The sequence below is a fragment of the Lemur catta genome, chromosome 9 (assembly GCF_020740605.2).
Source record: "Lemur catta isolate mLemCat1 chromosome 9, mLemCat1.pri, whole genome shotgun sequence".
In the NCBI taxonomy this organism is placed as follows: Eukaryota; Metazoa; Chordata; class Mammalia; order Primates; family Lemuridae; genus Lemur; species Lemur catta.
This window is the reverse complement of record NC_059136.1, coordinates 50,255,115-50,276,988: the sequence shown is the minus strand read 5'-3', so window position 1 is coordinate 50,276,988 and position 21,874 is coordinate 50,255,115. Positions and strand designations below refer to the sequence as shown.

The 21,874-nt window shown below is 37.4% G+C and overlaps 1 protein-coding gene across 7 annotated transcripts in view; it reads right to left on the bottom strand.

The window, feature by feature from the left end:
• SYBU (syntabulin) overlaps positions 1 to 21,874 on the bottom strand; it is a 65,971-nt gene that overhangs the window by 31,654 nt on the left and 12,443 nt on the right. For 5 of the 7 annotated variants that reach the window (XM_045560421.1, XM_045560420.1, XM_045560424.1 and 2 more), the window contains one exon: positions 11,737 to 11,934. In XM_045560421.1, the coding sequence (XP_045416377.1) occupies positions 11,737 to 11,934 (198 nt within the window). Of the gene's footprint in view, positions 1 to 1,034; positions 1,250 to 11,736; positions 11,935 to 12,505; positions 12,521 to 21,874 lie in introns of those variants that run through there. The other 2 variants (XM_045560427.1, XM_045560425.1) reach the window with 2 other exon arrangements.

The window sequence follows — 21,874 nt, the reverse complement described above, 5'->3', positions numbered from 1 at the left end:
GAGCTTTCAGATGACTCATATGTTTTACAACACTGCAACCCAACCCTTATGCTCTTGGAATGTACAGTAAAGAGGAAGTGTTAGGTCAAATCAGTTAATAAAAAATATTCCAGGCTGGGCCCGGTGGCTCATGCTTAGCATTTTGGGAGCTGAAGCATGAGGATCATTTGAGGCCAGGAGTTCAAGACCAGCCTGGGAAATAGCAAGAGCCTGTCTCCTTAAAAAATAAAAAAATTAGCCAAGTGGGATGGTACATGCCTGTAGTCCCAGCTACTTGGGAGGCTGAAGCAGGAGGATTGCTGGAGCCTAGGGGTTTGAGGTTGCAGTGAGCTATGATGATGCCACTGCACTCTAGCCCAGGCAACAGAAAAAGACCCTCTCTAAAAAAATAAAAAATAAATACATATTCCAATTCCATGGACATGAAGAGTTACAGAATTTCTACCAGATGCCATGTGAGAAAATTAAATGAAAACTGGTCAGAGAGATGTGCTTTGAATAATTTTCATGGTGAGCAGGCAGACATGGGTATTCTCTTTCCTAATCACATGAGCAGGCTCTCTCTTGATAATAAATACACTGCGTCTCAGCCTACACAGAGGCCCATTGCAAACTACGTGCAGTGCCAATTAGCATTAATTGTGGCTGTGCTCGTCTATTCCCACAGCACGCCACTGGTAAGGCCAGGCTTTGCATCAACAAATGCAACGTGCAATGCTCAGAGTTAGAAGAGCATTCTAAAATGTAACAATTCATTTGCAATCTTTCTCATTTTGGCATTGGAATTTCACAGACTCACAAATGACAAGGAGTACTGAACACAATACATGTGTGTATTTTTTAAAGTTTGGTTTTAGACCTTGCAACCAGAATATCTGAGAAGTGGAGATGAAAACTTGTTTCTTGGCTACATTTTTGGCCTTTTACAACTTATAACACACACACACACACACACACACACACACACACACACACACAGCATAGACTATGTGATCCAATATAATCATTTACTTACTGTGACTAATACTACTTACTTAGAAGGTAAGCTTCGTAGACTTTCATGGCAAACACTGCCTCTGCAAACAGCTTCCCACCACAGGCTGGGGTATGTCTTTTGCAGAAATACAGTGTGTGCAGCTCATCTCTCAGTAGAGTACAGTCTCAGGGTGGGGTATCCATGGAGACCGAGCCTCCTGCATTGTGCAGGGCAAGGAAGTTACTCTGCTGGGCACCATAGCAACAGGAGGCAGAGGGAAGGCCAGCCTATCAGGGAAGAGCTCAAGGCCTTCTCCCTGGTGACTGCAGCATTTCAAATGAAACCATCGCCTTCATGAATGGACACAAAGCATTTGAAGAAATACCAAATTGTCAAATAGAAGTAAATGCCTACACAACAGTCGAGGCTAATCCTTTGACAATATTGGGACAAAACATGCAGAATCTTTCCACGTTGATTATATGATCCCAATGGGCAAGCAAGAATTCACATTAAAGCCCCACACAGCCCTAAATTTAATAGCAAATATGTGACATTTTGAGGAAAATGCTTGGTGTATTCCATGGATTCCAGCTATTTAAATATGCAAGACACTTCACTGCACTGCCTGGGAGAGAGGAACAGGAGAGATTGGTTGTTTTGAGGGGAGAAAATGGACTCTAGGGCTCTCTGGGACAGCTGTAGGCATATTCCTTCCAAATAGGAGCCTGCTCAGAGAAAATATGTTTATTAAGCTTCCATCAAAGCTCCCCATTATATCAGAATTATTATTACTAAGGAGACATCCATAATAAAATAGGACTAATGTGGATGAGATGGTGTATAGACATTAAAATGCCTTGAAGTTGTGCTATTTGTAAACTTTCTTCATTTCCCATTTTATAACAATAATGAAAGTGATCATTTATTAAGCACATCCTGTATGCCAGGCAAATGTTGTCACTATGAACATATCCTCCTGCCAAATGCTGACACTGATTTTTGCAAAGACAGAGGATGTGCATGATTACCTCTCAGTGTCGATTCTGCTATATACCTAACATCTTTTGATTCTCACAGCAACATGAAAAGGCTAAGTATTAATTATTTCCCCATATCACAGTTAAAGAAAAAGAGAGAACATTTCCTTACATCACCAAATAAACTCCTCCTCCACTGACTCCCCTTCCCCCTGCTGCTCTGCAGGTGACCTGGTCCACACTAGCTCAGTGTCTAAATACAACATGAGGTACCTCTCCTGCTGCAATTACCTCTCAGAAAAGAAGAAACCCCCTTACACTAGAGTCTTTCCAGAGCCTGTTATTATAGGGCTCTCTCGTAATAACCTTCTTTGAACCAAAAGTGCCATTTGAGAAAGACACATCCATCTGAATTGGCCTCAATCAGTAGTCATTTTGGCTGCCTTCAGAGGTCAACTGATGGGATTGTTTAAAAAGAAGGAGACAAAGAAATTCAAAAACAGATTTTACAATTATTCCTATGGTATGACCCCTCCAGCCTTGTATTGATCACATTAAATTGTAATACAGTCAGTGGCTAAGTTGTAGTGATCAAAAACCTATATTCCTTGCTATCTGAACTTAGGAACTGAATAGCTTTGGATAGTGAAGGACATTCATATACATCTGCAGGACAACAGAAAAACCAGCTCTCCCCATGCTATACAGTGGATGTTGTGACAGCCTGATAGTTTTTCACTAATGTTCACTTCCATTCTCCCCTTTTCCCGTAATAACAAATGCCTATTTGACTTAGATACCCTAAAATATAATTAGAAATGACATATGCCACTTCTCCATCCTGACCCTAAAATGACTGAGTGCCCTCTCCCCATCCCTTTCCTCTTCCTTCTGCCTGGCAGATGACAGCCAACTTGGTTCCATCAGGGGAAGCCAAGGATTCAGTGGTATAGCTGCCTATCAGCTCGGATCACCAAAATACCCAGGTGCTACTTTGCAATAGACAAATAAACATGTGTCTAGTTTTAACCTCTGCATTTTGGCGTCTCTTTGTTACAGTAACTTAACCCATAGCCTCACAGTATTTATAGCCTTGAAAAAGTGTCCAATGAGAGCACCAGACATGAATTCAAAATTGCTTTATCTCCCACAAAGGGTGTGGAAGCGAAGGTGATCTGCTCTGGAAAAATCAGATGAGTTAAAAAGTAGCTCCAGAGATGAGAAAGACCAAATAAAAATTTTAAATGAAATATGAATTAAAAAGTAATGTTTCAAAATTAATAATAGAATATAATAAGCATGCTTAACTAAAATAATAAATTAAAAAGCCATTGAACATTGACTAATGCATCCCATCTCTAAAGATTTACTGCAGTTAGCAAAGAAAACTTTTTTTAACGTCATTAGGAAAATAAGGGGACCTTATATTTTGTCATATATACTGTATCCTTATACTTTTCTGTTTCCACTGCCTCTATCCTAGGCTAAGCCACCTAAATTTAGTGTTCAATTTCACCTCTTAATAATCCAGGCTCCACCAAGCAGCCACAGAGATCCCAAACACATAAATCTAATCTTTTCTCTTCTTAAAAGCCTCCAGTGGTTTCCCATGACTGTAACACAGACTTCATCTGCTACCACTCTTTCCCTTCCTCACCTATTTGCCCACTGCTTGCGCTCCCCCTCAACCTTCCCCAAGCTGTGAAGGAATATGCGGAATTCTCAGCTCAAATGTCATCTCCCCAGACACTCCTCTGCCCGTCCCCTGTCCCTCTCTATTACATTACCTTGTTTTACTTGTCACTATCTGAATTTATGTTGCTTGTTTACTTTTGCATCAGCCATCTCCCCACTTAATGGTAGGCATCTTGTTTGTTTTTTCACTCCTCTATCCTTAATGCTCAGAACAACTGTGTCAGCACAGAGTAAACGCTTAATAAATATTTGTTGAATGAATGAATGAAAGCTAGTAAATGTACAGCCAGAATTCAGATCTACGTTTAGCAGAAACCTCTTCTTGATTACACAGCGAAGTGAGGGTTCCCTTTTTTTAGACTCTTACGTAGTGGTCCCCTTCTTGCAATGCTACAAACATTCTGGTGTACACATCTTGGAATGTAAGCCCATCACAGCCGTGCTACTACCCCACTTACTCATGGCCAGCCTTTGTGTAGCTTATGGATGCCCCTTAGCTGCTATCAGATACAGGCTAAGGGGGTAGAAAATTTAACTTACTGAATTACCCGAGTGAATACACTAAGTTGTATAACACATAACTTTTTGTAAATAACCCTGCAGTCCACCAGAACAGGACACAACAAATTGTACCAGCAACGATGACAGTGAGGTCCTGGTATTTATCCCTCTGGCTCCTTCCCTGCCAGTGGCTGCATTCCTCTGCCAAAGTCCACAGTTCCTTCACAGGCAGCCTCAGAGCTCTTTCCCCCTGGGTTCTGGATAACTCCATCCTCCTCTTGCTCCTTCAGGATGTGGGAATGGCTCCAAGCTGCCTCCAGCACCCAGTATTTCACCAGTCCTTGTTGGGTCCCCTCAACCACGTACATCCCTTGGCAGACAGTCTGTTCAATAATCTCTCCTCAATTAGAAAAAAACTAAAAAGCCCAGCCTAACGCATATATCTGCATGATTTACAACTCTGGGTTAGAAGTCTGCGCATAAAAGAAGTTCCCGGGTTTATTTCTGTTACGCTGACAATTGATAACTATGTTCAATGGCGGATGTCTGGTCTGCTGGAGCTTCCTCTACTTCTGAGAGATCTATAATGCTTCCTTCTCACCACATTAGAGTAGTTAGTAAGCATTTGGCAGGCCCCCAAATCAGTGGCTAAGAACACTGTGTATGCAATAAATCCTAATAGACCCAGGATTTGGATGGCAGTTACCTTTGGGGAGAAGAGGATTAGAGTTCACTAATTCTTAGTGAAAAACCATTAAAGGACCATTTGGCACCATTACATTGATTGGGGGCATCATCAGAAACACTGATGGGAGGAAGACGTGACAAAAAATACGTAACCCTGCCACAAAGATAAACACTTAAGTCCACTTGTCATATTTAAGCTTTATTTTACTGGTGTGGGAGAAGTTATAAACTATGAACTAGTCTACCACAAAATATTATCTGCTGTACCCTGGGTGAATGTTCTTTCCCTCAGGGTGGAAGAAAGCTTCAGAGATCCATTTCAGTATAAATGCGAAAGCTCTTGTTTAAGCTGACAAAGTCTAAGAAAGTATTCCTGATACGCAGGACAGCACATAAAACATTTTGACATATAAAGAAAGGACTAGTTCATGATTAAGTGGAAAACATTGACTATCTTAACATTCCTTTGATGTTCACATCCTTATGGTTTATTTTACTGATCTGCATCCAAATAGCCTTGAGTGTTCAACTTTCTGTACTTCACTGAAATTACATTGAGGATCACGGATTCCATCATTAGCAACTGCCAGCATCATCTATGTATGGACTATATTAGCTAATTTATTAGAATTGATAAGAATTTTTAGGGCTGTACAAACATTAAAGAAAAATAATTCATGTTTTATATCAATGCATCTTCCTTAATTGTCACAGTTCATACTGCAATTAAAATTACTCCTTTGAAGGTGGACCTTACAACTATCACAGTGGTTAAGAGTTAGGAGCAAGGCTAGCCTGTTTAAAATCCATTTCTAAGCTGTGTGACCTTGGATGAGTTACTTCACTTCTCTATGCCTCAGGGTTCCTACTTGTGAAATAGAAGATAATGATATCCCTTTCTCACACTGATGTTAGGATTAAACGAGTTAGGTACTTGGAATTTTGCTTGAGACAGTCAGTGCTCAATAACCATTAACTAAAAAAAAAAAAAAAAAATCAAATTTCAGAGTGTTATTCAAGCCCACAATTATGTCCTTCCAAATATTTTCATAAGGCTTTCTGTATCTGAAGTAGATTCCAGCCTATATTTGAGGCTGAGCTTTGCTGCTGGAAGCCCTTTGCTTATAATTGGTGAGCTATTAGAAAAATAATGCCTTGCCAAAGAATGTAAAAAGTTTCCGTACAACCAAAATCTTCCCTTTTAGCACTAAAATTTTAATTTCTTTCCACTCTATGGAAATCTTTCTAAAACGCTTAAGACATTTTTCTGCCTTTCTACACACAATTTTCTGCCAACTCCACCATCACAATGACTTGGTTTGTTTTCCCATCAATTACTGCACTAAGTGCTATGAAGTATTTAGAGCTGGTAATGGCCTGATACACTTAAAAGGCCACCAGGCTTTTTAGGGGTCTCTGTCTGCTCTTTCGTATTTTCCCATCTCTCTGCTCATGGTCAGCCACCAGCTGTGAATTCATACTCTGGTCAGTGTGTCCCTCCTATAGCAAGCACTCCTCTCGTTTTATGTGAACTGGGATACCATGACCTCCTAGAATTTTGTTGGATATAAACATAAGTTCTGTGTGAGAGTTTTAGGAGTTTTCCTGTGAGCGAAGTGCATGGAATTTGTGACATCTACTTTAAGAGCTACAAATGACCATCCGTAACATTTAGTGAAGAATTACTTTCAGCCAGGTCCTACACTGAGTACTTCATATTCATTAATTTAATCTACAGTTGATCTTTGAACAACATGGGCTGGAACTACGAAGGTCCCCTTTAGAGATTTTTTTCAACCAAATGCGAATATGGAGGGCCAACTTTTCACATGGGCGGGTTCTGCAGGGCTGACTGAGGGACTTGAGGACACGGAGGTTTTGGTACACACGGGGGTCCTGGAACTAATACAGTCTAGGGATGACTACTTAATCTTTTCAACAACACACTTTACAGAAGTTTCAAGAAAAAAAACCAAGTAGCTAAAGATCACACAGTTACGAAATGGTGATAATAAAGATTTCAGCCTAGTATGCTGGACTCCTGAATCCAGTGGTTAGAAAGTGTCCCCCTCTCCACACACACACACTTTCCCTAAGACAAGATGGATAACCTGGGAGAAGCTCTCAACTCTCCTCCAGGTAGCTCAAGTTATTACAAGAATGGCCTACTACAGGTCAGTTCAGCTGTTATTTTATTTCACAGAACTAACTTTGAAGTGAAGGTGATGCTTACGATAAGAACACAAACCTCTGTCGGTATCACTGCGTGTGAAAGGGCCTCTATTAAGGCAACCAGTGCTGATTCATCACTAACCTAGCTGGTGCCTTCTGAGTTTTCTAGCAAAAGCTTCTGAATGTGGGAAATAGTGTTGTTGTTTTTTTAAGTAACCAATCCTCTGCTATTGTAGTGGGGTTATTATAGTTCAGCTTGGCCAGGTCTCCCATTTCAACGCCTGCATGGTGTCTGAAGACAAGGGAATACTAACTTAGTTTGAATGCTAATGAGATACGGTGACATCTTTCAAATGCAGATTTCAGCATTTCAGTTGCTAAATGTGGATTTCTTTTAAAGCATAGTGACCCTAACCATTAGCTCTTTGCCCACATCCTTAACTGTGGCAAAAGGATTTAGTACTTCTATTTGTGAAACAATGACACTGGGGCTTTTTCTTCCTGGGGTTAAGATACTCCCCAAGTAGGAAACTGAGCATTAAAGGAGGCCCAGGAATGTCGTTTAATGTACTAGTGCAGTAACCCAATTAGGCCTTTAATTTCTCAGTAAAAAACAATCTCATCAGGAAACCGACTGCAACTAAATATAGGAGGAGCACCTCAGAGAACAAACATTACCACCCCAGATTCCTCAAAAAGTTCCCAGTCGAAATGCCTTCATTACTTTCCTCCAATCTGTGCTATTGTCCAGATTTATTGTACAGTATTCTGCCTTTAATTATAAGCTCCCTAAAAGCAGGGATGCCACCAAGGTCATTTTTGCCCCACTCTCCTCCCACACTAGACATAATCCCTTGCACAAAGGATACGCTCTATTTCTCATTTAAGTATTCACTGGACACCTTTAATACTTTATGACACACAATATTAGGCTCCAGAGATTCAGCCTTGCATGGCTTGCCGAGTTGCAGATAAAAGGGAAACATGAAAAAAACAGAGCTACTATCCAACTGGATTGTAGGCATGTTTTCTTTTGCACCTTGGTGGCCATTTTTAATTAAACCTGCATAGGAATCAAGTGATAGAAGCCAAAATGACAGAAGGCGCACTGCCCCCAAGAAGTTTCCAGAATGAGATCCTGCCTGGATGCAGAAAGGGCTTTCCTGCTGCGTGTGCCACAGGGCCCTGTTGGCAAGATGCAGGTCTGCTCCGCTCACCTTTCCAAGCCCTTCCCAGCATTCTGTGACATATTTCTCTTCTCCTTCTGCATCCTATACTCAGAGAACATCGTTAGCTCTTTATTTAATGACCAAAGAGACATTTCAAAAACTTCTTTCTGAGGTGAACAGCAGTGTTCCAGAATCTAGAACAACGGACCTAAAATTAAACGGGCTTAGGTTACTTAAAGAGCCCCTAATTGCTTGCTATTTTAATAAGCTGGTATTGGTTTTAATGAGTCGATTTATTTTAAAAAAGTAGAGCGCACATCAAGAACTGAAGCGGAGACGGCGGCTTGGAGCTATGGAGGAGGCAGAACATTTTAACCTGAGAGAAGTATCTTCTTGTGTTTTAACAGATTTTTGTCTCCACATTTTATAAATTTTGGAGTCATCCAGGGGCCTCGCTTCCAGGATTTCCTCTCTTCATGTTTATGAGACTGACGGGTTTATTCTGCTAAAAGTTCAGAGAACTATAGGTCACGATGCAGATTTCTCTCAAATACAAAGAGCTTACCGTACAGAATTGGGTCTCATTCAAAAGCAGCACCAACTTTTTCAGTGATGGCGTTGGAAATTTTAGGCAACTTAAAAAATAAACTTTAAGAATCCCTTTACCTTGGTTGAATACAAAAAAAAAAAAAAAAAACACCAAAAAAATCAGTGGGTAAAGACTGCTTAGGTGATATTTATGCCTAAGAGCAATTAAATCAGAAGCAGCTAACAAAGTTATTGCTTCAGGCTCTGCCTTTGGGCAAGGGTCATTAAACTAGGATTTCTAAATCCTAATAAAGGAGACCCATGAAACCTCTGGAATAGTATGTGATATTTTATGTATATGGGCAATCTTCTGGAGTATGGGTCCATAGCCTTAATGATTCCCAAAGATCCATGAATCTGGTTTTATCTTTCCTTCCTTCCTTCCATCCATCCTTCTATCCTTCCTTTTTTCCCCCTGCAATTTCTTCATGCAGACCTAAGGCCATAATGATTCTCAGCAAGATGAGTAGCTGATGTTTAGCAAATGAGTCCCTTCTGCAAGATTAGGGACTTTGTCAGCGTGAATTCTGTACATATATAGAGAGAGTTTTAAGTATTATTTTAACATGTGATTACTCTTACTATGATTATTAAAATAAGGAAGGGCAATTATAGTCTTAATTCATTTAAACTTAGTTTGTTCTGGCTGTACCACACTTGTCTTACTGTTTCCTTGTACTGCCAACCCCATAAAGTGGCTTTAGAATGAGGTGGTGGGGGTGAGGGGAGACAAAAATAAAATCATTTCAGGTTGCATTTGAATCCTACATACTTTCATTGTGAAACCTACTTTTTCTTTGCAATCCATGAAACTGACATTCTTCCCTGTACTATTTTATCTTCTTAATCTTATACCCTACCTTTCTGTTGAGACCAACAAATGTTGATTGCAACCCTAATATGCACTGGAGCATGTGTGCTGGGAATACAAAAGGAGGATGACAGGGCTCTTGCTCTTCAAATCACGCCTCACATGTTGGAGAAGCAGAGTCTACTGGTTATTTACTCCCAGGTCAAAAGGAAATTGAGAACATTTCTCCAAAGAAGATACACAAATGCTCAATAAGTACATGAAAAGATGCTCACCATCATTAGCCATTAGGGAAATATAAACCGAAAAGTACAATGAGATACCACTTCACATCACTAGAATGGCTATAATCAAAAATACAGATAACAGCAACTGTTAACAAGGATGTGGGGAAATTGGAACCCTTATACATTGCTGGTAGGAATGTAAAATGGAGCAGTCATTTTGAAAAACAGTCTGGCAGTTCCTCAAAAAGTTCAACATAGAAGTTATCACACGACCCAGCAATTTCATTCCTAGGCATATACTCAATGAAAAAGTGTTCACACAAAAGCTTGTACGTCAACATTCATAATGCCATTATCCATAATAGCCAAGAAGTGGAAATGACCCAAATGTTCATTAACTGATGATTGGATAAATAAAATGTAGTGTATTACCATACTAAGGTAAGATGTTAATAATAGGGGAAGCTGGAGGGAGTGGCAGTGAGGAGGTATATGGGAACTTTCTACACTCTCTGCTTAATTTTTCTATAAATCTAAAATTGCTCAAAAAATAGTCTATTTTAAAATGTGATATAGCCACATGATGGAATATTATTCAGCCATAAAAAGGAATAAATTTCTGATACATGCTACATTGGTAAACCCTGAAAACATTATTCTAACTTAAAGAAGCCATACACAAAAGGCCACATATTATATAATTCCATTTTTTTGAGATGTCTAGAATGGGAAAATCTATAGAGACAGAGAAAATTAATATTTGCCAGGGATTGGGGGAAAGAAAGAAAAAAGAATGATTGCTAATGGGTATGAGATTTCTTTTGGGGGTGATAAAATTTAAAAATGGTGATGTTTGCACAACAGTTTGAATAGACTAAAAACTACTGAATTGTACACTTTAAAAGGGTGAATTTTATGGTATGTAAATTATATCTCAATTTTTAGAAAAATATAATAGAGCTAAGGAAGGGAAGAGTGCAGTCCTGGTTCTTGGGTATACAAGGTAATGGTTTTTTTTTATTTCTTGGCTATAATTTCATGACATTCTTTAACTCATTGTCTCTTTCTTAAATATTGAGGGTACTCAACAACCTTTGTACAATCCTCATCTTTCTCTTTGATAGGCTGTCATTACTTCCCCATTGTGTATCATTCCTTTTCTTTTTCATATTATTCCAAAGTGAGAGACTATTAACAAATTCATCCTGACTAATGATTATCAGATGCCATTAGGAGATACAGGATTTCTTTTTCACATAGTTTAAGTTTTGCTCTGCAACAAAATAACATTCTCTTTGCTTGACCAAAGCAAGACCTGAAGAATAATCCATTAGGATATGTTGTGCACACAGATGATTCAGGAAGAACAAAAGCAGACAGAGATGCCAGCATTCAATGGAAGAGGACACAAGACCAAGCCTTGGCCCCATCAAAATAAAACTGTCTGTAACTCCTTGCACAATAACATCATTGCCAAACAAAAACTAGAAGACAAATGTAAGGAATTAGGACTCAAAGAAGCCATTAATCTGTCTTTCCAGGCTCATAAATATGTATAGTATAACTACAGATGTTAAAAAAATGCAATATAGAGGATGTCTCCCAATGCTAATGCACATAGCCTTTTATTTGAAAGTTATCGCTTTAGTTTTTCTAAAACTATATTTGTGTAAATAATTATATATATATATATTTCTGAGATACAAAATATTTACATAGTACAGATTCTAAGAATTGACTTTTTCTGATGCTCATGGCATTTCATTCATTGCAATAATTACCTCCATATCACCTCATAGTTTCTAGTATTTTGTAATTATTGAATATTAGTATTAGTGATCCCTGACTCAATATACAGGTGTTTTGTTTCAAATATGAAATCTCTCCAGTCATATTGCTCTGACAAAACATGAGGAGTAAGTCTACTGACCTGGCTTCACAAGGCCTGACTTTGATTCCTTCTTATGTCGAGCTGACTGAATGCTTCCCTCACCAACCATTCCAACTGTGCACTTCTTTCTGGTAAAATCTTCATCACTTCCAGGACAAAAGCCAATGGGGCTGTTTCCAGCATCTGAAGGCGTCTTCACAGGAGATACTGACTGGCTACTAGGACAGCCTGTGTCATCTAGAAAACAGGAATCGGTAAGTGTTTAATGATCAGGAGGAAATCAACAATGGCAAAGAGAAGCCATGCAGTGTACCACACACACACATGAACATATGTGCCCACACGTGTACTCTGCTTACGAAGCCCCAGGTTAACAGATAAAGATGACTGTCCTTCAGTGGCTCTGCTTTTATTTTTCCATATTTTGGCCATTCATGTTCCCAAACAAAATATCAACTATTTTAAGGCAATATTTTAAGGTAAAACCTCATAAGTTTTTTGACCACAACTATTTCTGTAACGTTCATCTTGTGAAAACATAAAGATATGTCTGTTTTAACACTTTATATGATACAATTTTGGGTCATATCTGTTCATAGATTTTTGGATGGAATTAGTAATAAGGTCACGAGAACAACTTAGGATCATTAGTGTGATCTCTTTAGAGTTAGTTATGTTAGAAAAACAAAGTTACTTGAATATTATTGACCACACCCAGTTTTTGCTCAATTGGCCCATCAATTGGTTAATAGACTGAGAGATAAGCTTTAGGAGTTCAGGGAAGCAGAAAGAAGTGATCCTGTTTTACCACATATTTGCAACCAAAAATACATCAATCAGGTATCTTGCAGAGTGGAGTAAACTGGTAAAATAAAAGTGATATTCAGATTAGAAACATTCCCTTAACTTTCAAAGTACAGATTATTACCAAGGTCATTATTGTAAGTTAACATGCATGATATAAAGTGACCTGTAGATGCTTACACTAAGCCAACAGGAAAGTCATACTGCTGAATCCTAGAAATGCTTTCCATATTTATTAAAGTATTTACGATGGTTGTTTAATTCATTTATACTTTCATGAGAAGAACTGTATTGTAATTTAAAGCCAAATCAATATATTACTTAAAAGTATGCTTACTCAAACTGATTGGTTAGTGGTAAATTTTCATTACTAATTCTTTATTATATGGAAATATTTTGATGCCAGAGATACTTTAGTAACTAATTAGACAAAAGAATGAATAAAGACATTTAACGTTTAAGGCTATTACATTTTTAAGAATATTAAGGAAACTAAAATAATTTTCCATCTATCAAAGCCTATTTTAAAACTCCATAGCTTGAATAAAGATAGAAAAAGAATAAGGCCTGAATAAAATATACTGAAAAGAATTGCTTCATTTTTGGCCTTTATTTCATTTTTTATTATGAAATATCCCAGTTCCTGGAACAAAGTGTACTTGGCACTAATAATAGGACTTATTTCTCTTGATAATCCGTTCTTGACTTTTGGATGTATTAGTGTATATAGTACCTCCAAGGGTCTGTTTTTAGAAGTAAATGGTTTTTAGTGTACTGTTCATGCCTGCATGCAGTCTTTGGGCTTTTTCAAACGTGAACTCCTGAGAAACCCTGCCCCTGAATTACCCAAGTGCTGAGAACCCATCTTGGCTGCTATTGTCCAGCTGTGTCATTGCTCACTGTCCTCGCCTTTTCCTTACGTTTTCAGGCCCTATGCTTCAACCCAAAGAAATCTGAGCTCCTTTTTAAAGGTGGGAAGCTGCTAATTACTCAGACAGATTGCAGCAATTTTACAAGGCTCAACAGGTTTGTACATTGCCGCAGGAGAGCCCCCCTTTCTTGATTTCTATCCCAAAGCAGATAAACTCAAAATAAATGAGGTCTAATCATTCAAAGTTGGCTGTTGCCTTTAAAATTATTTCCTTCTGAGTCACATCCATGAGTTACTTCTTGTGAGAGAGAGATGTCCCAAATAAATAAAAATCCATGCTTCAGAATGTCCACCTTAAAAAAATCATTTTTCTCGAAAGCTCTCAGACTCAAAGGATAAAATGAAACAATTTCCAGTACTGGAAAATGTTGTCAAAATGACACTTTTGGTTCTATTACCATTTTTCTGGAGTTAAATAATAATGAATATGTACACATCACGTTTTCAGTACTAGCAGTTTTAAGGATTAAGTGCTGGGGTCTGGTTAAAAATTGGGAACTGAAATTACTTAGAGTGGTGGCAGCGTGGATTCTGCGGGCTTCCGCCTAGAGTGCGGGGCCTCACCTGTCATCTATATTTACAGCTGGGATCTCCAGGAGCAGGGATTGAGAAGGTTAATACCTAAATAAATCTTGAACTTTGGGGATGTCTTACAGCATTTAAATCACTACATAAACAGTTCTTAACTGTCTACTATTGTGCTTCATACTGAGGGGGGAAACAATGGGAATGCAAGACACAGTCTTTCATTGGTTAGATAAATATGTATCACGTCCTGGCACTGCAGCAGCCCCAGGCTGTGCACCCAGGCCCCATCCTGATGGAGATTATAAATAAGCTAAAAAGAGCTGGCTATATATCACTTAGAATGCATAGTTCTTATAAACTGGCAAGTCTGTTCAAGTAAATCCATACCCAAGAAAATCGGTGCATTATCAGAGAAGCCTGGGACATTTGCCTGTTTTGTCTAATGAGACCAACATTAACAAAGGAATCTAGCTTCAGAAAGGGCAGGGCAATTAATTTTCCCACTACAAACGGCACACTTTAGGTTGCTCAAAGTAAGACCCCAGCAAAGGCATGGAACAAAGTGTCACAGAGTCATCTGGTCACCCATGGCACCTGAGGTATTTTCCTTTGTGCAGGACTGAAGAAGTGGTTATCTTATTAGTAAATCTTATTTAGGGCTCCTTCTCTTCTCTATCTCCCCCTAAAGAGGGTGAGGGGGCCTCTTCATAGCCACAGATGGAAGCTGACCACTAGTTCAAATGAAGATAATACTCCTTTTCAAAATTCTATGGTAAAATATGCTTAGTTCACATTTACTCTGAGATTCTTTTTTTTCCTTCTCTTCTCCCCCTTCCCTACTCTGAGATTCTAAGAATAGTAAAGCCAAGCTGATGTTTTTTGACTTCACATTTAATCTTACCTGCGCTAAACTACATGTGGAACAAGCACTTATTGAAGAAATTTGTTTATTAAACCTGCTTCAGTTAAACTATTCGAGGTTGCCTTCTGTTTCTTGCTGCTACTCTGACTGCTAAATTTGCTCTGTAGAATTTATAGATTTATAAACACAATATTTATAATTCTAGACTTTATGAGTTATTTTAATTTAAATAAATTATCATTGACAAAGATTTCTAATATGACACCATGAGTAAACTGTTTCTGGGCAGGAAATGGCAGAGTTCTGGAATGATTTTCCCAAAAAGTGTGGGATGTTTCAAATATCCAGAATCCCTGACAAAAGTAAGATTGTTGGTCTACTGGAGAGAGGAATCTGAAACACATACACACATACACACACACACACATAAACATACACACCTCTTACAAAGTATAAATTTTATTTTTTTAAAAAAAAGGACATTACATGTTTTTTACAGTGTGATCGATTTTGAAAATATGGGATAATTTCCTTCTGAGGCCCACTATTTTAAAGTCCATTTAGACAGGTCCAAGATGGCTCTTGGTAGAACTCAGGTAAAAGTTATCCTCATCAAGGCCACATCTAAATGATCACCTTCTACAGTGAAGGAGATTAATTTACATTTTCTCCTCGATTTATATTAAGAAATAGGTTCTTTTGTGGTTGTTCTAGTTCATTTGCTTAGAATCTGTCAACACAGAATTAAGGATAATAGAAAGAACACTCACAGATCCGGGAAACTTCAGAAGTTGTGGCCTATCTAAAGTGCTGTAAAAAACTACTCCATCTACCTATGGAATAGTTTCCAAATTGTCGTTAAGGAAAAAAAAAAAAGATGCTAAGGACTACAAAGACAGATAGGGCCAGTACAGTGGCTCATGCCTATAATACTGGCACTCTGAGAGGCTGAAGCAGGAGGATCAATTGAGGCATGGAGTTCAAGACTAGCCTGGGCAACATAGAGAGACCCCATCTCTAAAAACATTAGCTGGGAGTAGTGGCAAGTGCCTGTAGCCTAAAGTCCTAGCTACTAGGGAACTGAGGAGGCTGAGGCAGGAGGACTGCTTGAGCCTAGGAGTTTGAGGCTGCTGTGAGCTCTGATCTCATCACTGTACTACAATGTGGATGACAGAGTGAGGTCCTGTCTCAAAAAAAAAAAATGAAAGAAAAAAAGACATACAGGCAAAATATTAATAGGTAGCTACTATAATTTTGTAGCCTGGATGTTCTTAAAAATTCGATTTTCTTTATCTATTTTTTCCTCTCTCTTTACAACTTCTTTGAGACATGGAATGTAGTTAATAATTGTACAATTACTCCATTTACAATTCTGGAAAATATGTATCTAAGTATGTTTAAAAATAATTTAAATGCTATTTTAAGTATACTAAAGGAACTCGCTAAATTAAAATCTTCTGTCGAGGTTGTTAAAAATTTAACATAATTTTTTAATTATAAAACTAATAATTCTCGTCAGAAATCTGAAGTACAGAAGAGTTACAAAGAAGTAAAGAAAAAAAAGGATTAATATTTTCCTATTATTGTTACCAGAAAAAATATTTAATACTTTAGCATATTTTATTAGTTTTTTTTTATGAATATGGTTTACTTGCCTGCTTACTGTTATCAAAATTTCAACATATAGACAGTTTCATACTCTGTCACTGAAAATTTCTCCCCAGAACTTGTTAACTAGAAAAAAAGATGCTATCAAAGACTAATAGAAACCAACACAAAGGGGGGCCTTGATGACCAACATTGAAATAATTTGAGCATCAAAAAGAATAATAAATGCAAATGACTTATAACCACTGGATATATAAAAGAATCTATGGGTTCACAGTCATACAAAAAAATAAAATTAAAAAGAGAGAGAGAAAGGCCCCTTTCGCCCCCCAAATTCCCAGCTCCCTGGAAATCACTGGAAGTGATCCAGAAATCAATTCTTTATATTGAAAATTGGCAATTAAAAGGAAAGAAAGAATTAGTATATATCCTTATAGTAAAAAGTGTTCCTATACAAACTGCATTTCAGTATAACTGAAATCCCTCCTTGATACTGGCAAGTTCATTGTTACAGAACCTTCTGGTTAATGAAAGCAGATGAAATAATAGAAACAGAAAATTATTATTTTGCAACCTCTAATGAAATAATTGATTTAGGCAACAAACATAATGGATGAAACCATTAGACAAAAGGCTAGAAGAGAGTTTACAGTGGAGGAACCAGGCCTTACTCAAATGTACCCACTGAGTATCCTTAGTTCACCAACAGTGGGACAACAGACATTATGTACCTTCTGATATGATGTGAGATGAAGCACACAGCACTACCTATTAAGTATTCTTGCCAGAAAAAATTGCCCCATATATAACCAAGGCTTTAGAGCTAATGTCTACCTTATAAAATATAGAGAGAATAGAGTAATGAGTTAAATTAGGGATTGGCAAACTGCAGCCTGAAGGCCAAATTTGAACTGCTGCCTATTTTTGTAAATAAAATATTAGAACACAACCATGCCCAATGCTTTACACATTATCTATGGTGGCTTTCAAACTACAATGTCAGAGTTGAATAACTGCAATAGAAGCCATCTGGCCAGGAAAGTTGAAAATATTTACTATCTGCCCTTTACAGAAAAAGTTTATTTACCTCCGGGTTAAATGATACCATGAGGAAGCAGGTAGACATTTTTGAGACAATTAGGGGTATTTCAGTGTTCTCTATCATACCAAGGAATTATGTTAGTTGTGTTAATAATTAAAATGGCACTGTGATTATATAAGAGAATGTGCATTTTTTTAGTAATATATGTGGAGGTATATGGGTAGACATGAAATGACATGATGTCTGGAGATTTGCTTTAAAGTGCTTCAGCAAAACAACAACAACAACAAAAAGAATAAGAAGAAAATAAATAGACATAGCAACTGCAGCAATGTCTTGCTATCATTTAATCTGCATAAGGTGGATAATGAGCATATGGGAGTTCATTGTACCAGTCTGTTTTTGAGTATGCTTTAAAAAATTTCAAAACATTTAATTTCCTGAAAACATTATTTTAAATGAGCACCTATTTAAAATAGATATGAACATAGCATTTTTTTTTTGAGACAGAATCTTACTCTATCACCTAGGGCTAGAGTGTTGTGGCATCATAGCTCACTGCAATCTCAAACTCCTGGGCTCAAGCAATCTTCCTGCCTCAGTCTCCTAACTAGCTGGGACTACAGGTGCATGCCACCACGCCTGGCTAATTTTCAATTTTTTGTAGAAACAGGGTTTCTTTATTGCTTAGGCTGGTTTAAATTCCTGGCCTCAAGTGATCCTCCTGCCTCAGCCTCCCAAAATGCTAGGATTACAAGCATGAGACACTGTGCCAGCCAGAACATAGCATTTGTAAACATCAATTCTTTCTTGTAAGGGATTTTAGGTTGTTTCCATTTCCTATTATTAAAATTGCTTTATTAACATATTTTATAGATATATTTTTGGTCAAATCTTTGATTACAGAATAAATGTTAATGGGATTTCTAAATCTTGCAAGAAGGCTGAGACAACTTATATTCCTATTACTGTATGAGAGTATCCCACTTATTAAATTTCTACCAGTTTTAAGTATTATATTACCTACATTTTTCAAGTTAATAATTAAAAATGAATCTTTGATGTCTTAATTTACATGTATTTAATTATTAGTGAAGTTTAATATCTTCATATATTCATTGGCCTTTTTTACTTTTTCTACGAATTGTTCATGTCCTTTGATAATTTCTCTATTTGGGAGTTCAGGCTTTCTTATTGATTTATAAAAAATCCTTATGTGTGAAAGGCATTTATCCTTTGTCATGTTTCACTCAATTTGTTGTTTGATGTTGACTTTATAATATTTTTGACATTCAAACCTTGTTTTGTCAAATCTCTCCGTATGTTCCTTTGTGATTTCTTCCAGTGCTTTTATGCTTAGAATGTCCTTTTTATTGAAAGATCAACTAAATATTTACCTATACTTTCTACCAGATATTTATAGTTTCACTTTTCATTTAAAATTAAACTCACCTGGAATTCATTTGAAAATGTTTTGTGAAGATTAGTTGTTAGCTTTGTTATTATTATTGGAATTTTAAAGAAATCTATTCTTTCCATGTTACTTTGCAATGCTTTTATGATGAAAATTTGAAAACAATGAATACTTTCTGTGTAATTCATTTATACATTTTAAATTATTAGGATTGCCCAAAGCATGCATATGTGTTATTATAAAATTTTCTCATATTTAACAAAGTGCCTAAAAACTAGTGCCATCAAACACATTTGATGTCTAAGTTCCTACTTAAAATCTTGTACCAATTACATGTAAGAATAAGACACCAAGTTCTAAAGATTACAATTAAAATATTTCTTTAAAGTCCAAAAAGCATCTCTAAAACTTCTGGGTTCCCTTTTGAATTTACATCTCAGAGTACACTGGTTTTCAAAAACAATTCCAGAAGACATACTTAAAAATAGTATCAGGTGGAAGAAACATGGTTTTGTGCAGTAGTATCTCGAAACAGTCAGCTATGGTTTGATGTTGTTTAATGTTCAGTTGCATAATTTTGGGGAAAAATCATTGCTATTAAGGAAACATTTTAAACTATATGGAAATCTAGTTGATTCTCATGAACAGCAAAAGCATTTACTGACAACTTATTCATGCACTCAACAAATATTTACTGTGTATCTATTTATGAACCAGACTGCTGTAGCTTTTATTATCTTTATTACTCCAGGTACTGGCATTTCTGAAGATAGTTTAATGGCGACAGATAAAATGTCAAAGCTTAAACTCATCGTTAATCTGAGCTATGTGAAATTCTTACCACACACCATTCAGTACATTCACATGCACAGAAAGGGTATAGGTAACTAACATTTATTAAGTACCTGTCACGTGGCAAGCACACTAATTTTTATCACATAATTTTAATAATAGGTTATAGTTGAGAAAACTGAGGCTCAGAGAGGTTAAGAATTTCACGATTACACAGCTACTAAGTAATTGACTCAGGATTCAAACTCACTTTTGTCTGACAATGTGCCTGTTTTACTCACCACCATAAGTTAGCTGTTTTCTAAAATTTTCTACTTATGTTTGTTCCAAGAGGAAACATCAGCAGTTCTGGGAATGCCCAAATTAAAAACAGACAAAGGAAACTGTTTGAAAGAAGCCATCCCATAATAAGCACACCACAAACATTTGAGGCAAGAAACTCTTTCTAGTTGTTTCCAGTATTCCTGTCTCAACATATGTAGCCATAAAAAAGTATGCCATTCACATATTAATTTTGAATTCTAGATTTTCAATAACAAAATCTGAACTTCTACTCCTTTAGCTAATTTTAGCATCTTTCTGTAGTGAGAACTCACGAATCTACAAGGCTGCTTCAGTATGTCACTAACAGTGGCCAGTGTTGAAGTGTAAGAATCTCATCCATCCATCCATCCACCCATCCATTTATTTCTTCCACAAATAATTACTGATTTCCTACTGTGTGTCAGCTATTGTTCTAAACATTAAGGATATAATGATGAGAAAGACTCTAAGATCCTTGTCCACAAGTTCACATTCTAGTGATGAAAAGAAACAGTTATAACAAGCTAAAAATGCATTAAAAAACATTTTGGATTGTGATGTACTGTTAATGAAATAAATTGAGTGATATTATGCAGACTAGGTAGGAGGTGGGAAGCTACTTTGCTAGATACATTGTCATTGAAAGTTCCTGAAGAGGTAATTTGAACTGAGACCAAAAAATGAAAAGAAACTTATCATAGAAAAGGCAGGGTAAAGAATTCCAGGCAGAGGGAACAAGTGCAAAAAGTTCTGAGCTAGGAATATGGTGCATTGAGGAAACTGAAAGGAGGCTAGGAAAGCTGATGGGGAGAGAATGATTGGTGATTAGGTTGAAGTAGTCCCAAGTGGTGCAGGATTGTAGCCAGGAGTCATAACCATTAAGTTATTTTACGTGCTATGGAAGCCATAGCATGCATGAAGCATGAGATGACAAAATTTGGTTTGTGCTTATAAAGGAGAACAGATTGAATTAGTGATAATATATCTAACTAATATTTATTGAGTGCCTACTAATTTATCAAGCACTGTTCTAAGCACTTTACTTAACACAAGTCTTAATTAATCTAATATCCCTTTGAGATAGGCACTATTGCCATCCTGGTTTGCAGGGGGCATACAAAACTAGCACTGATGTTTAAGCCGCCTGCCCAAGCTTATAAGGCGTAGAGCTGTAGTATGAATTCAGACAGGCTAACTCCAGAGCCTCCTTCTTAACTACCATGCTGCATGGTCCTTTCAGGAATGAAAGAGTAGAGGTAAACAAACCCATCTGGAGGCCACCACCATAGTAGAAGTAATAGTGGTTTGACTCGGGTGGTAGTAATGAAAATTGAGAAAAGTGGATGGATTTGAGACATATTTGGAAAAATCATTGAAAGCACTTATGTACAATAATGTAAAATAGGACGGGATCCAGGACGTCTTCTAGGTTTTTTTCTTAAACAAGTGAGTATATGGTAGGCATTTCTGAGTTGGAGAAAAATGGGTCTATGAGCACGTAGGAAATGAAATCAAGAATTCTGATTTGATATGCTAAATTTGAGTCATAAATTAAACATGACATTGGAGATATCAAGTAGGCACTTGGATAAGCAAGGCCGAAGCCCAGGGGAGAGGTCTGGAACATCACCACCCTAACAGGTAAAGGATTAAAGATACCTGGACGCCTGGACGCCAGCCCTTGCAGAGGGCGGGAAGAGAAAGGGGCCAACTAAGGTGACTGAGCTGTGACTTGGGAGGCAGGAGGAATGCTCAGGGGGTAGGATCACAGAAGCCAAGAAGAAGTAAAGTGTGTCTTAGGAGAGGGGCTTGTTCAATTGTGTTGACTCCCGCAGAGAAGTGAAGGAAAATGAGGGCAGACAAGGGGAAAGTTAGACTTGCCAATGTGGTCCC